We start from the raw sequence: 14,474 nt of genomic DNA on the forward strand, positions 1-14,474 counted from the left end.
CATAGCGTATTACTCAAAGGGCTGAATCTTATTTTTATTGAAGCTCACAGGTCCAGAATGACTGATGGTAACAAAATAATATTCAATCAATCAATTAGCGTCACGTCTCTTGTGATTGGGCGGTACGACACCGAGGCAGACGAGGCTCAGACGCTTCGTCCATGTTCATTTCGGACTCAGACAGATTCTTACAGCTATATTTGTCCTGGAGTAAAAGACACGCTCTGTTTATGTGTAACGTCAACGTGTGAACGTTACACATAAGGGGAAATCGGCTGCTTTCATCTCCAGCGTCACTAACCAATCGTGTCGCTGCATCAAGTTCAGAATAAGCATATATTTCCAAAAATCTATGAAGTTAATGAGGCCCCACATTAAATACGTCTTTGTGCTGTTTTCTTTGGAGTATATGTCACATCATCACGTCTGTTTTACTTATGTTGTGCACGACCTCCCAGCTGTTCTCTGGGTTGTGTGACTTGAATCACCTTGTAAACCGAGTACAGTAAACACGGACAGCTTTAAATGTAAATGTTCATGTTACAGCAGCTTCACAGACTGTTTTAAAGGTCAGTGTTAAGAGTCGCTTGCACTCGTTAAACATGTCTCAGTAAGTAGTTTTAGGCTGAATCTGAGCTCAGAGCTGCTGATCAGACAAGCCGAGACAGAGTTGAATACGTCAATAAAAACACTTTAAATTAAAAAAGTTTTCACTGAGCGTCCACTGAAGCACAAACGTAATGCCCAATCAGGTGATAAAATAAAGGAACACTTCATTTACCTGGAGGCCGTGCGTGGACACACACAGCGCAGGACGCAGCGTGTGCGTGAGGAAGTGTGAAAGTTGTGCTGGAGAATAAATAGATTAAATAAAATATGAAATGAGCTGGTGAGAAATAAACATGATTAAAATAAATGATGTTTTAATTTATTCCCACAACCAGCCGGAGGTGAACGGGAGGGTCTGGCTTCAGATTTATGTTTTTGTTTACGTCCATTTTAGTGATTTAACTCACAGTATTTTTCACGCACCTGACTTGAACTTTTCCTCTATTTTGTCAGTTTTTCAACACCAAGAACTCGACGGTATTGTGTGAAAGACGAGTCCACCTGGTACATTTCAAACTGAACTGTAGTCCTCCTGATCGTCAGGTGATCTGTCGCACCTGAATTTCCACCTCGAGCGTTTTTGGCTGTCGTCCAGATTAAAACGACAGCTTCATGTGACAGACGTCTCTGCTTCATCGTCGGTCACCTGACTGTGATTTACTTCTCCTAAAAACTGGCCTCTCTCTGTTTATCCCCTCGGCGTCGCTGGATGAATATGATGGTAATGAAGTCGTTCTGCTTCTTTTACCTGAAGGTTGATTTTATCATTTCTTCCTGCTGTAACGTGCTGAATGAAGCCCTGAAGCCTGCACTGCCGCGTCCCTGCTTTCTGTTCAGATTATCATACTTTATATGTTGTTTATGAACAACTCTGGTGTGATTGAGCACCTGTATTTAAATGTACCCACGTAAGCGACACAGCAGCCTCTTATTCTTGGATTTATTTACTTACTATTTTTGCCAAATGTTCGATTATGTTAGTTAAGATTCTGTATTTGTTCGTACAAAATGTTGCCTTGAAATGAGACAATCCGTCCTCTGTTTGCAGACAAACCAAGATTAGCATAAAGCCACATTTCATACTGCACACACGCGTATGCAACAAACATCAGTCAGCTGCAGCTCAGAGGTTCAAGTCGGTGGTTAAATACCTAATTTAACTTTTACTCTGGCAGCTGAAATGGCCTTATATCGTATCCTGTGAAAGACTCTAATTATTATTAGCCTCTATAGGCCGCCAGCAAATGTCAGCCCCATTTCTCCAGCTCAGTCTTGTGAAGGTGAACCCGGACTTTTTTCCTCACGCCTCCTATTCTGAGCCCGTCCTTGCCATTGTTGGCGCTTCATCTGAGCAGGAAACGGAGCTGAAGGTTTAGATGCAAAGCCGTTGCATTATTTATGTGTGGTATTTAGACCCCGACAGAGGAGAGCGGTGCACAGACAGGTAGGTTGAGTTGGGGGTGGGTGTCGACAGGGGTGCAGACCGCCTTTAGGTGAGAGCCGAGTTAATTCAATTTTCCTCGTGCCGCCGCCTACAAAGCCGAGACGCTTGGCTTAATGTCGCATTCGGTTTTACCTGGAGGAAAACGAAGCACTTGTGTTTGTACTGTCGGGTAATTATCAGTTTAATTAGTTTGTTTGAGAACAACACCGAGCTCGACAAATTACAGCAGTTCTGTTTGAAAGACTGTTTGAAAGGGGCCGCTTTCAGGGGAGCCTCGGCGATGACTAATGAGCTACAGACGTCACACGTTTGGGCTTTTTGGATCGTCCTCTGCAGAGCTGCTGACTGTGGGCTGAAGAACGGAGTCAGCTTCACATCTTCTGTCAGCAGCATTACAGGCACGCATGTCAGAGGTCACAGCGCCTTCACGGATAATTCCACATTATTACCATTTCTGAACCACTGAGCTCACCTGAAATGATGAATGAAAAGCCTTTGTTGCTCAGGAAGAATTAGTTTACAGAAAATGCTGCCTCTGGAAGTGTTTTCCCCCTTTCCCCCCAGATCTCCTGATTTAACGCTGCCGTGGGTTCACGGTATGTCCATCAGTTTGAATTACTTGGCTCCACGTTCAGCATCCCTGAGCCGCAGTCAGAGGTGGGAAGCAGCGCTGCAGAGGATTCAGAGTGCTTCGACTGAACTGATTTCAGCTGCTGAATGTTTCGTCCTTCCTTCAAAGTGTCATCTTTAGCTTCTTCAGATGGCTGTTAGCAGCACACACAGCAGACTTTTAATGTCTCTGATCGTGTGTTTGTTGCTGAAATGCATCATGGGGCTCGTAGTTGACTTGTCTCCTTCAGTTTGATGTCCACAGGTCTGCACCATATTCATCTTGAAGACCTGAGACTTGAAGCCAACGGTCAGAAAAAAGGTTTTCTGAGGCTGACTGTAAAGTGCTTCATGAATGGCCAAAAGGTGGAGCTGTCAGTTCCAGATCTACATCAAAACTCGCTCCTTGACTTGTACTTTCCACCAAATGTCACTGAAGTCTGAGCAGGAGCTTTGGAGATATGCTGCAGACCAACTGGTGAAAAGACATGGATAAGATCGATCTGCACATAATGTTTTCCAGCCAGTCTCAGAATGACTTGTTCATTAGAAACATGCACCATTTGTCACCTTTGATAGAACTCCTTCCCCTCACAGAACAGAGCGCCGTTCTGTTGTTACCTCGCTCAGCATATGTGTGTAACGTTGCTATAGATGTGTGTATGTTTCCGTTCGATGTCTCCAAATTTATCTGCCCGTTAACTTTGTCACAAGAAATTGGCAGACTGCGACAGCTGGAAGTGTCCCTTCCTCCACTCCATCTCAATAGAAGAGACACTCGTCAGTCGCACTCAGACACATGAAGCCACTGAGTCAGACACACAGGGGAGTTTATACAGTACAGAGGGTATTTATAGCCCGTGGAGCCGAGCCAGCCAGCCGACGCAGTGCCAAGAAAATCTCTATTTCTGTTTGACTGTTCAGTCACATTTTCTGCCATTAGCTCCCTCAGCAGATTGATATGTAACTTCTAGGTAATAAAAAGTTCCTAGTCAGTGTTATCTGAGTTTAAATAGTTTGGAATAAAAACAAAATGGAAACAGCATCAACCTGATTTTCCCTGATTTTCCCTTATTTCCCTTGCGATGCTCTTAAACTGGACGGACGATGAAATGTCATCTCTAATCTGAGTGAACTCCGCCGGTAAACCGTCTCTCCTCTGGTAGATTGCTCCTGTGGCGTTCATCTGTCCTTCCTCACTGCTGATTTCACACAGCAGTAACAGTTCGTTCACAGTTGGTCAGTGAAGTGTCACCTCCCCCTAACAGAGAGGCCTTCATTAGTGCTGTTTCAGGCCTTTTGTGTGAAGCTCAGACCCCAAACAAGCTGCTCTTTGTTGCCAAAAGCCAGTGAACATGTAGGAATTTGTGGCACAAGAAGCACAAATCAAATCAAATCAAATCAAACTTTATTTATATAGCACTTTTCATACATGGTGCAACACAAAGTGCTTTACAAGAGTTAAAACAATATAAATAAAAACAGAATAACATAAAAAACCCAACCCTCCCACCCCCATGTGTACTAACACACACCCTCAACCACGTGCATACACACACACAGAAACAAACATACACACACACACACACACACTCACACACACACACACACACACACACACACACACACATTCTCACCACAGACAGTAGCAGGAGTAATGAGACATGCAAGGCACTGAGGAATGAGGAGAATGCCACCTTTGGGGCCGTCCACACCGAGAGGAGTCATCACGGGCTATGAGCACAGGGGTACCAGCACCCGGGCCCCACCGACCCTGACATACTGGTGAGTCCCCACACCAAGGTAGGGAGCCCCCCCACCAGCCGGGCCGATGGGGCCCGAGGACAGAACCCCCAGAGCAGACCAGACACAACTCTCAGTGTGGAGGACCCCCCAGAGGAAACACTGGAATTAAAACAAAAAATAAATGAATAAGTAAAAAAGTAAAATAAAATAAAATAAAATTAAATAAATAAATAAATAAATAAATAAATAAATAAATATAAAAATAAAAATAAAAATAAAAATAAAAATAAACAATAAATTAAACAGTTAGAAGAAGAGGATTTCATAAGATAATAAGTAAAGTAGATAAAATAGGGTAAAATAATGCAAAATGTAGGACGTCAGAATAAAAGACATCAACATAAGATAAATGATAAAAACATAAGAAGAATTTGAAGTCAGTTAAAAGCCTGATTAAAAAGGTGTGTCTTTAACCTTTTTTTAAAAATGTCAACAACATATTTTATACAAGAGGCAATATCATGTGCATCTTGTAAGGGCTAATGCCCGATAAGGTGTCCATTATCAGGATGCTCAACAGGAAGTCCATTAATGAATTCAATAATGGACACCTCCTTTGTCTCTAAAGGAAAATGAACTTCCCACTCTGTCCCAGAGAGCAAAACCCAAATCACTTTCAAATCCATCGTTTTAAGCAGCAGGTTTTTAGCTCTGGTTTTGGTCTACACCAGCCCCTGAGAAAAATATTGGTCAGCAGCTGCGTGACCTGCGTCAGCTGGTCTCTGACGGTCTCTGCTGCTGTCTGGCGCTGGGCAGGTCGTTACTGTGGGCTCATCAGAGCTCGTTTGATCGAAACAACAACAAAATTTGTGGACCATAAAACCAAAAATGACATAAAAGGTAATCTTCTCTGGGATAGTCACTAAAACCACATTACACAGAGTCATTTGATCAATTTTGATGTACAAAATATTGATTAGTGCACCTTTAAAGACTGAAGGTGAAACTCCAGACAGTAAATGTTCATTAACTTTATCTTCCCTGTGTGCCTGGAGGCGGTCCAGTCCCAGCTGTAGAGGAGGTTCTTCATGATCGTCCAGCACAAACGAGAACCGAGGGCAAACAAACTCCCAGTATAACCATTAACAGGGCGGGAAGGTCTTCGTCATCATTACCTGAGTCAGGACTCAGAGGAAGAAGCCCGTTAGGACTCTGTTTGCAACTCAAGACATCAACACTTGACACACTGGAAAGTGTGTTCGGACGTCTCCTTTGAGCAAGATACAGACAGATTGTCTCACTTATAATTTACTATATCACAATTCCAGGAGGTCAGGAGTTTACATGCAGTGCAGAGTCGACTGCACCTTTAAACAGCGCTCATGGCTTTAGAAGCCTCTGATTGGCATCGTTTGCCTCAGCTGGAGGAGCACCTGTGGATGAAAGTACCTTCAACCTCAGTGCCTCTTTGCTTGACATCATAGGAGAATCAAAAGACATTGGCCAAGACCCCAGAAAGAAAAAAGGTCTGGTTCATTGTTGGGTTCACCTGTGCAAACAATAGTACACAAGTATAAACACCATGTGACCACGCAGCCGTCATGGCGCTCAGGAAGAGGACATGTTCTGTCTCCTGGAGATGAACCTACTTCGGCCTGAAAAGTGGAAATCAGTTCTGGAAAAACAGCAATGGACTGTGTGAGTGATGCTGGAGGAAATGGGTGCAAAGGTCTCTACAGCCACAGTAAAACAAGTCCTGTGACGACATAACAGGCTAAAGAAGAAGCTTCTGGAAGGCCACCTGAAACATCTGACCCTCATTAAACAACCTAATGGCTATGCTACTAAATGCTAAGTGCATGTAAACTTCTGACCTCTGGGAATGTGATGTGACCTTACAGCCACAGTTCAAACCCACAGGAAACATATAAACTTCATCTTTGACGATGTAAGTGGAACAACGTCTGTTTTTTTTAATCGACTAATGTTTCCTGTGCTCACCGTGCTTCTGCTCTATAGAGCGATGGATAATGACCAACTTAACCAAAGTGGTTCACTGGCGATGAGTGTGGAAATGGATTTTACTCTTCACCACTCGTTATGCAATCAGTATGCATAGATGAGCTAAAGCGGTCCATTTCACAGTACTTTTTAATGGCACCTTTTTCAAATGGAGCTCTTTCTGAAATCGCCTGAGGGAAGAAAAACAAACCGTGCTGGTGTTTGTATCACTTCCTCATTTACTCATTGTTGAACTGCTTTGCTGAGCGCTTTGCCACGAGGCATCGGTGAGGCATGAAGCCTGTCGCTTTTTGATTAGTCTTATTTACATGATGAAACCACAGCTCCAACCACAATTAGTCCATCTTCCGTTGAAGTATCCCTCTGCGGGAAGGCTTCACTCCTCTGTTCAGCTGAAGTGAAACAGAAAACCCACAAGTGTTTTTGTCTTTTATAGTTTAAAGTGCTGAATGATGGAGACACACACACTCCTAAGACCTTAAAACTTAACACTTTGCAAAACAAAAACTCTGTTTTTACTTCACATCACATTTGGTTCATTAGGCTTGTGTTTTATTTATGTTTTACACAGCGTCGGGTTTGTAACAAGTAATTTTTTCCTTTGAGGGTTTCTGTTCTGTTCACAAATGAAGAGCCACAAATTGGCTGCTTGCTTTGATCATTTTCCACATGCATTTAACAAGCTCAATGAGTTTTGTTCAGGTGGAGTCACACACGTGGAGCTTTAGGTTAAAGGTAGTCCTCTAGGCGGAGTCCAGTGTTAAAGCAAGACTCCAGCAAGCTCTGGTGCTGTAAGGTAAATGCTGTAGCCAGGAATGCTAACATGCTCATGGTGACAATGCTAACATTCTGATGTTCAGCAGGTATCATTCTGACCATATTCAACTTACAGAGGAGTAAAGCAGTAAAGCTCAACCTGAGGAGTCGGAGCCTGATTGAAATAACAGTCCATCCAGTGGTTGTTGTTTTGAGTGTTTGTAATTTTGTATGGGGTATATTTTTGGGAAGGGTGTGACGTATGTGTGGTTTTTTTCCGACCCAGTAAAACCAAATGAAATCCATTCAGCGGCCCACACGTGACGACCACCCTCTAGTCCTCGTCATAGTACCCCTTCAGCACCTCATAAACACAACCCCAGTAATTAGCCCCCTCTCAATATGTGTCTAACAAGCGCCGCTCCTGTGTGCGCCTGCTGCTGGCATCCCTCCTTCCATCCGAGCCATTACCCCCAGGAAAGGTTAGGCACAAAATGGGACGTAATTACCAGGTAGAACGGCGGGCTTTTGGTCGCCGGTGCCGAACTGTGCAGAGGCAATTTGTTGCAGTGGACAATGATAGGGTAGCAAGAAGCGCTACTCAAGGGCAGCTGAGAGAGAGGAGGCCTCTCCAGAGGACACTCTACGCTTGTTTGGAGGGAGGAAATTATAGGCTGGACAAAAGGGGGTGGCTCTCTAATGGTTATTATCATTATCGCTTCCAGTTCATGCTCACGCAAAGATATGTCAGTATTTTTACTGTGACACTGGAAACGTTCTGCATGTCATTGTCTTCTGAGTGCGTCGCAGACCTCCAGTAAAGGGTGCTCCTTTGTTCGGAGGTGAAGAGTCGCGCAATTAGCAGCCATTCAGTTCTGATTTGAGATAAATGGAGATTAGTGCAGGCTGTTAGAGGTGGATTGAGGACAGTTTTTCTTTTCTGAAGCCGACACTGAATATCTACCAAAACCCATGTTGAAACCGGTACCTCCAGAACATTGAGTGGAAATTTCAAGGAACGTTGAAGTTCATTATATGAACACTTCACTCATAACGAACCTAATTATCATCTCATCTTTGTGCTCTCTGAAGACCAGAGACAAACGTTTAATGAATGTCTCCCTCATCTTCCCGTCCTCTCTCTAGTTTGTCAAGTTTGCCAACATTGAGGAAGACACGCCGTCCTACCACCGCCGATACGACTTCTTCGTGTCCCAGTTCAGCGCCATGTGCCACTCCACTCATGAAGACGCTGAGACCAGAACCAGGTAAGAAGACGGAGACATGCGTTTCAGGCGTGCATGTTGGACGTTTTGTAACTTATGAAAACTGAAGTTTTAACATTTAGACCTCCATGTTCTGTAAGTGTTGTAGCTCATCACCAGAATCCAGCTTTTTCCAGCTTAGACTGATATTTATGATTTGACATCTTCTGCCTTCATCTAACCTAAAGAAACGTGTCTGTTGCATAAACGTCCTCCTGACATTGTGTTGAATCTCTCCGCTGCATGCCAGTACTTACAAAATCCCCCCAGTTCAAAACAAGATGACATATTGATTACTGATCAAATCCAGAGAGAGGCTGCATCGCTCATAAAGAAGAATTAGCGTGGACGGTTCCCTCCCTCCGATCGATTCCTTCATTATCTTCATTTTAAAGACAAAACTAATGTACATTTTGTATCAAAAGTGTGGCGGTCTGCGACAAAATGATAGATTGTTTAATTTCAGTGTCTGACTCCCTGGAGCAGTCGTTTTCACCGTCAGCCGATTGATCGTTGAAACTCCGTATTGTTCCCTGATTAGCTCTCCTCTTCATGTGGTGAAGTTTAGCTTGAGTCGGACAAATCATCCGCTTCGGTTCCACTGTGTCTTTGGATAAAATGAAAACCTGTGTGCACATTACCTGCATCGATTTTCACTTCTAAAAACCGATACTACACTCGCATCCTCTCTGGTGGGTATGAAGACGTTGTACCATCTGCATCCACCATTCCACCTTTCTTCTGTTAATGCAGTGGACTGTACTAATCGCACATCCAGCTGGAGGAGGGTCTGTAACACCGTCTGTACCAGGGCAGGTCTCATCCCACTTGAATCCAGTCAATACAGAATTAAATATATCTCCTCTTGATCCATATTCCCTGGTCCTCCCCTCCCGCTGAGACCACTCACTAACAGTTCCACAGCCGAGCCTCGTAGCACTCGCTGGATTAAAATACGAGCATCTGAAAGACACATTGATGAGGAAATGAAGAGAATAGCTTCGCTGAAATGATGGGAAATCTGGAGGTGATTTACAGAGAGCGGGGTTAACCTGCCTGTAATGTCTCATTGTGTAAACGTGAAATGGATATTCAGGTTTATTACCGTGTCGTAACTTGAACATTATTTTTATTGTCTTGGCAGCATTCCTATAAGTGATAAAAATATTGAACTCACAAACTAACATGAGATCATGGAGTGCAGCAGGATCAGTAAAAGGAAGTTTGATAGCAGCAGATCTCTTACATTCGTCCTCAGTGTGTTAGCTGGTGTAGAGAAAGCTGTTTTATACATATATAATGTTGATTTTATCAGCTGACGAGAATGAAAACAGAGCCAGCACCAATCTGAGACTGAAGGAAGAAGATCATTTCAGAATAATGGGCAGTGCACAGCAATCTTTGGAGATAAGACTAGAATACATTAAAGAGGAAATCCTCAAGGTTTGAAGTAGGAGAGAATAACAAGGGTGTCGGTAGGTGGAAAGGCATCCCTGGAAACCTCAGACATCTCGAGAGCAAAGCAGTCTTGAATAAAAACAGCAGAGTGGAACCAGGAAGCAAAGGGATGGAAATGCTTTTCAGATGAAATGTTTTCCTGACCACCTGTCCTGTTTCTTCTCAGAGTCAAAACACACAGACATCACGCAGGCTCTTCTCACTTCCCAATGAGGGTAGACAAAATAATAGAAACACCTGTCAATGTAACACAGAGCAATTCAACATCATGATCAGCTCCACTCTCGCCTCCCAGATGACCATTAGCTTGAATCAAAACCTGTTTTATTGTAGGATGGACGTGTTAGTGTGTTAGAGCGCGTTAGTTTCAGAAAAGTGGGCTTCTTTCTTTAGGCAGTGCATCATCTGTTCCAGTGAACATCGCATGTGGAGTCCCCAAGGGTTCAATGTTGGGCCCCTTAATGTTCTCTACACTGTTTGTACGGCATCTTCTCAGTTCCTCATAGGGATTTTTAATGCTTTCATACTTTTTACAGCCTCACCACCCTGTGGATCCCTTTAGATTTTGTATTCTTTTAGATGTTTTTTAAATATTTATCAATGTGTGTTTTATCAATTCCACAGATAGTTTTTAAGCCTCAAGCTTATTATGACTATTTTTCTTCCTTTAATGTGTCTACTGTGCTTGTATCTGGTCTGGATGGTGAGCTGCTGCGTTTAGGGCCCTTATAGGCAAAAATAAAACTGAACTGAACTGAATTGTTTCCCACCAAATGTGTCCGTCTTTAGTGAAAATGAAAGATCTCGTACGTGAGTTGTTGTACAGAGTGAGCTCTCTCTAAGCGCCAGGTAATCTCCAGTGGGAGCAAGCCAAGATATGAAAGATCCAGATTGGAAGTGAGGTGATGATGGTAATAGAGGAACTGAGCACGCCAATTGTGAAAGGACCTTTCATTTAAGCCAAACAGGCTCATTCGTACAAACTGCTGATTTCCTCCACATGCTCTATTGTTCACCTGGTATGTGGAGCAATTTCAAACCAGCAGTTTGCATTTGTGTTTTGTTAAAGGAAAAACTGAGCCAGACATCAGGTAAACAGTCTTTGGTTGGTTTGGAGACAGAGAAAGTCTCTGCCCACCAGTCGCATCGTTAGGGTGGTAAAAACAGCTTGTTGGCGGCGATGACGGCATGAGGTTCAGGTGAGGCTGTGATGGCCGTCCTCTGACTCTGCTACAGATCAGCAGTGTATTAAAACCTGAAGACTTCCATTCTTTGTAAAAATAACTCCCCTCTTCCTCTTTTACTGCAGTTATTCGCAAACATATCACAGCAGCAGCTGAGATCTGTGTTTGTGCAGAGCCGTGTGAGCGTCTTTGTGCATAGAAATGCACTTTTATCTCCATCTGTGTGTATGAGCGAGCGTGCACATGCTGGCGTACTTTTCGAGTTGGCTCGATACCTCGGTGCCACCGCCTTGCAGACAGCATGACTTGTCTCTTTGCTTTTTTTTTTTTCGCTGTGTTTCATTATTCCATTCAGCGGCATCTCGCTGTAGGTGGAGAGGAATTCCCAAATAGAATTTCTCCGGTGGTTATTGGATTAGGCCTAAGGCGAGGTCGCCCGCCTGTCTTTCATATTATTGCTCCTCCTGTTGTTTATGTCACAGAAAGAGAGCAGAGACAGAAATAGTAAACAGTGAAGTCAGACTCGCCGGCCTCTGATTGGTCCAGAGACCAGACCAGTTCTACTCTGTGTGTGTGTGTGTGTGTGTGTGTGTGTGTGTGTGTGTGTGTGTGCGCGCGCGCGCGCGCGTGCGTGCGTGCGTGCGTGCGTGTGTGTGTGCTGGAAATGACACTATATTGAAACCAAGTGTTGTTATATTGAGTTCTTTGGAAGTTGACGTTGAGAGTCAGCCCTGCAGCTTCAGTCATACGAGGAACCCTCAAACTGCACTCAGTCATAAAATGAATACACAGGCAGAAGGAAAAAGTCTGATTACTAATATTCATTCAGGTGTTTTCAGGATTTCAGTTGTTTTACTTTCAACATGTTAGCGTCACGGCTGCTCCACGGTGGTCCTGGTCCAACATGTCCAGAGAGAAATATACAGATGTCTGATTAGCATGCTGGCCTGTGTGGTAGCATCCTAGCATTTCCATAATAAACTTGCCAAACAATTGTGTATAGATGTTCATACTGAGTGTTACACTAAAACATGCTAACATGCTAAATAAGAACAATGCACATATGTTTCATGAGACAGGAGCGTGCTTATGTTTAGCATGTTGCAAACTAGCTCCAGCACACTAACTAGCAATAACACATTTATTTGCTTTGTGACATTTTGGTGCCAGACCTTCATCATGGAAAAAATCGTTTTGCTGATGAAAAACGCGGCAAATAAATGTATGACTGTATGCTGTACGGTGTGCAGGTTGTTTGCAATTTGCTAAACATAACCATTCTGCTGTCGCTGCACATGTTGATATGCTAACATGGCAGATATTAGTATGTTAATGCTATGCTAACATGCATGCGGCACACGAACACTGCAATGAGTGAGCAAGCTACCTTTCCACAACGTGCTGCTTATACAAACAATAAAAACTACAACTTCACAGTGAAATTAAACAACTTTCACAAGCATTTACTGTGTGGAGGAATGAGAGTAAATGCTAAACAAGTACAAACATCATCCAGATTATATGCTGTATTTGTGCGTGTCTGTTGAAATTCCAGCCCGAACCAGTTGCAGCGTTCATTTAGCGTTCGCTCTTTTCATGTCTAACGGTTACTGTGTGTCCCTGTCAGGATCCGAGTGGCCGGGATCAAAGGTCTGCAGGGCGTGGTGAGGAAGACGGTGAACGATGAGCTGCAGGCCATCATCTGGGAGCCACAGCACATGGACAAACTGATCCCGTCCATGCTGTTCAACATGCAGGACAGCGAAGACCTGGACAGGTGCTGCACACACACGCAAACTGACGTCAGCTGTAACCAAGTCTCTCTGTTTGTATTGTATTTTCACTGAATTTGGAGCTGGAGTGGAGGCAAATATTAGATTTTCTGAGGTGAGAACTGCTCTGGTTTGGAGGTGACCTCAATAATGGGCCAAACCTCAACACACAAAGACTCCCAGTCAATCAATTATACATGCAGTGCTGGTGCGTTTCTGTCCCGAGGCAATCAGAAGAGTGAACTACTTCTCCTGCAACATCAAAGTTTTCTCCACCCTCGAGAATGAGTCATTTTTACCGGGGCAGCTCACCGTGCTTCAGATATCCCAGAATTCACCTGTGACCTTCACTGTTTATTGGAAAGTTCAGAATCCAGCAGGATCTACAATGGATGCTGCTTACAGTGACGTCTAGTGGTGAAGCAAATGCCCTCTCTTCACTTTCACTTTCACGCCTCCTTCCATTCTTCCTTGTGTGTGTGTGTGTGTGTGTGTGTGTGTGTGCGCACGTGCGTGCGCGCTTGCCCGTGCGTGTGTGGGAGGGGGGGTTAATCCAGGTGGACTCTGTACAGCAGCAGATCTCAGATCCTTCTGGTGTCGCTCTGCTCTGTGATCCTCAGGCTGCATTTAAGCCTCAACAGCCAGTTTGAGAATCAGTCTCTGAGTCCTGTAAACCTGCAGAATACCCTGAAAACACACACACACACACACACACACACACACACACACACACACACACACACCATGAAGCATCCCTGTGAGCCACATCAGAGATCAGATGTCAGAGGTTTCAGCTCAGCTTTGTGCTGCTGTGATAAGGCTCATTATTTCGTTATTTTCACCTTAAAAATACCCAGATGTTTAGAGAGAAAGCAGACTGAAGGATTTACGTCAGCGTTGTGCAATATTTAACGATGAGAGGGAAGAAACCAAAGCTCACTTTACTCTCCTTGAGTTTCACCTGATCCGAACTCTGCAGCTTTGATTTCTCACTCAGACATGTCTCTTATCGTACCCGAGCGGCGTTCTGGGGACAGCAGGAGATTTATTGCTCGTACAGTCTTGGCTTTGTTTTTTTTTTCCTTCCTTATGGTGAGACTGAAGCTGCTCAGACAGGTGAGTCCAGGCGGTGTTCAAGGTGAATGCAGCAAAGCACAAAGCTGTGACGACACGACGGACGCCGGGTCGGTCATACGCGGAAACGATCTGTCTGCAGACTTAATATGGTTGGTACGACTGACACGAGCAGGTGTTAAAGGAGCGTCACGGACTTGTTTTGAATTTGTGACCGATCCCACTGAAACACCCAGCCTGCTGCTTTTTGACGCACTGTTGGAGTGTGTGTGTTTTCTGGCCTCTTTGTTTGACCTTTTACCTCTTAAACGTCCGCCGCCTGCAGTGCGAGTGGAGTCGGGATATAAAGTCAATCCTGCCCTTGGATCTGATGTAAGCCCTCTGGATCGGAGCGTCGGCCGAAGGAATATAAACCCTCGCCTGAACCCGATCCTGGGAATTAAAGCCTTCGCTCTCCTCACGCCTCCTCACGCCTCCTCACGCCTCCGCACACCTCAGACCTCATTATATCCGTTCAGTCTTCAAGCCCAGGCCT

At 44.2% G+C, this 14,474-nt stretch overlaps 1 protein-coding gene across 4 annotated transcripts in view; it reads left to right on the forward strand.

Moving 5' to 3' along the window:
• The window catches only part of efr3a (EFR3 homolog A (S. cerevisiae)), a 94,963-nt gene that overhangs the window by 36,784 nt on the left and 43,705 nt on the right, over window positions 1-14,474 (forward strand). For all 4 annotated transcript variants that reach the window (XM_076744956.1, XM_076744958.1, XM_076744955.1 and 1 more), the window contains 2 exons: window positions 8,333-8,454; window positions 12,721-12,870. In XM_076744956.1, coding sequence (XP_076601071.1) covers window positions 8,333-8,454; window positions 12,721-12,870 — 272 coding nt within the window. The remainder of the gene's footprint in view (window positions 1-8,332; window positions 8,455-12,720; window positions 12,871-14,474) is intronic.

The sequence above is a fragment of the Chaetodon auriga genome, chromosome 12 (assembly GCF_051107435.1).
Source record: "Chaetodon auriga isolate fChaAug3 chromosome 12, fChaAug3.hap1, whole genome shotgun sequence".
Lineage (NCBI taxonomy): Eukaryota > Metazoa > Chordata > Actinopteri > Chaetodontiformes > Chaetodontidae > Chaetodon > Chaetodon auriga.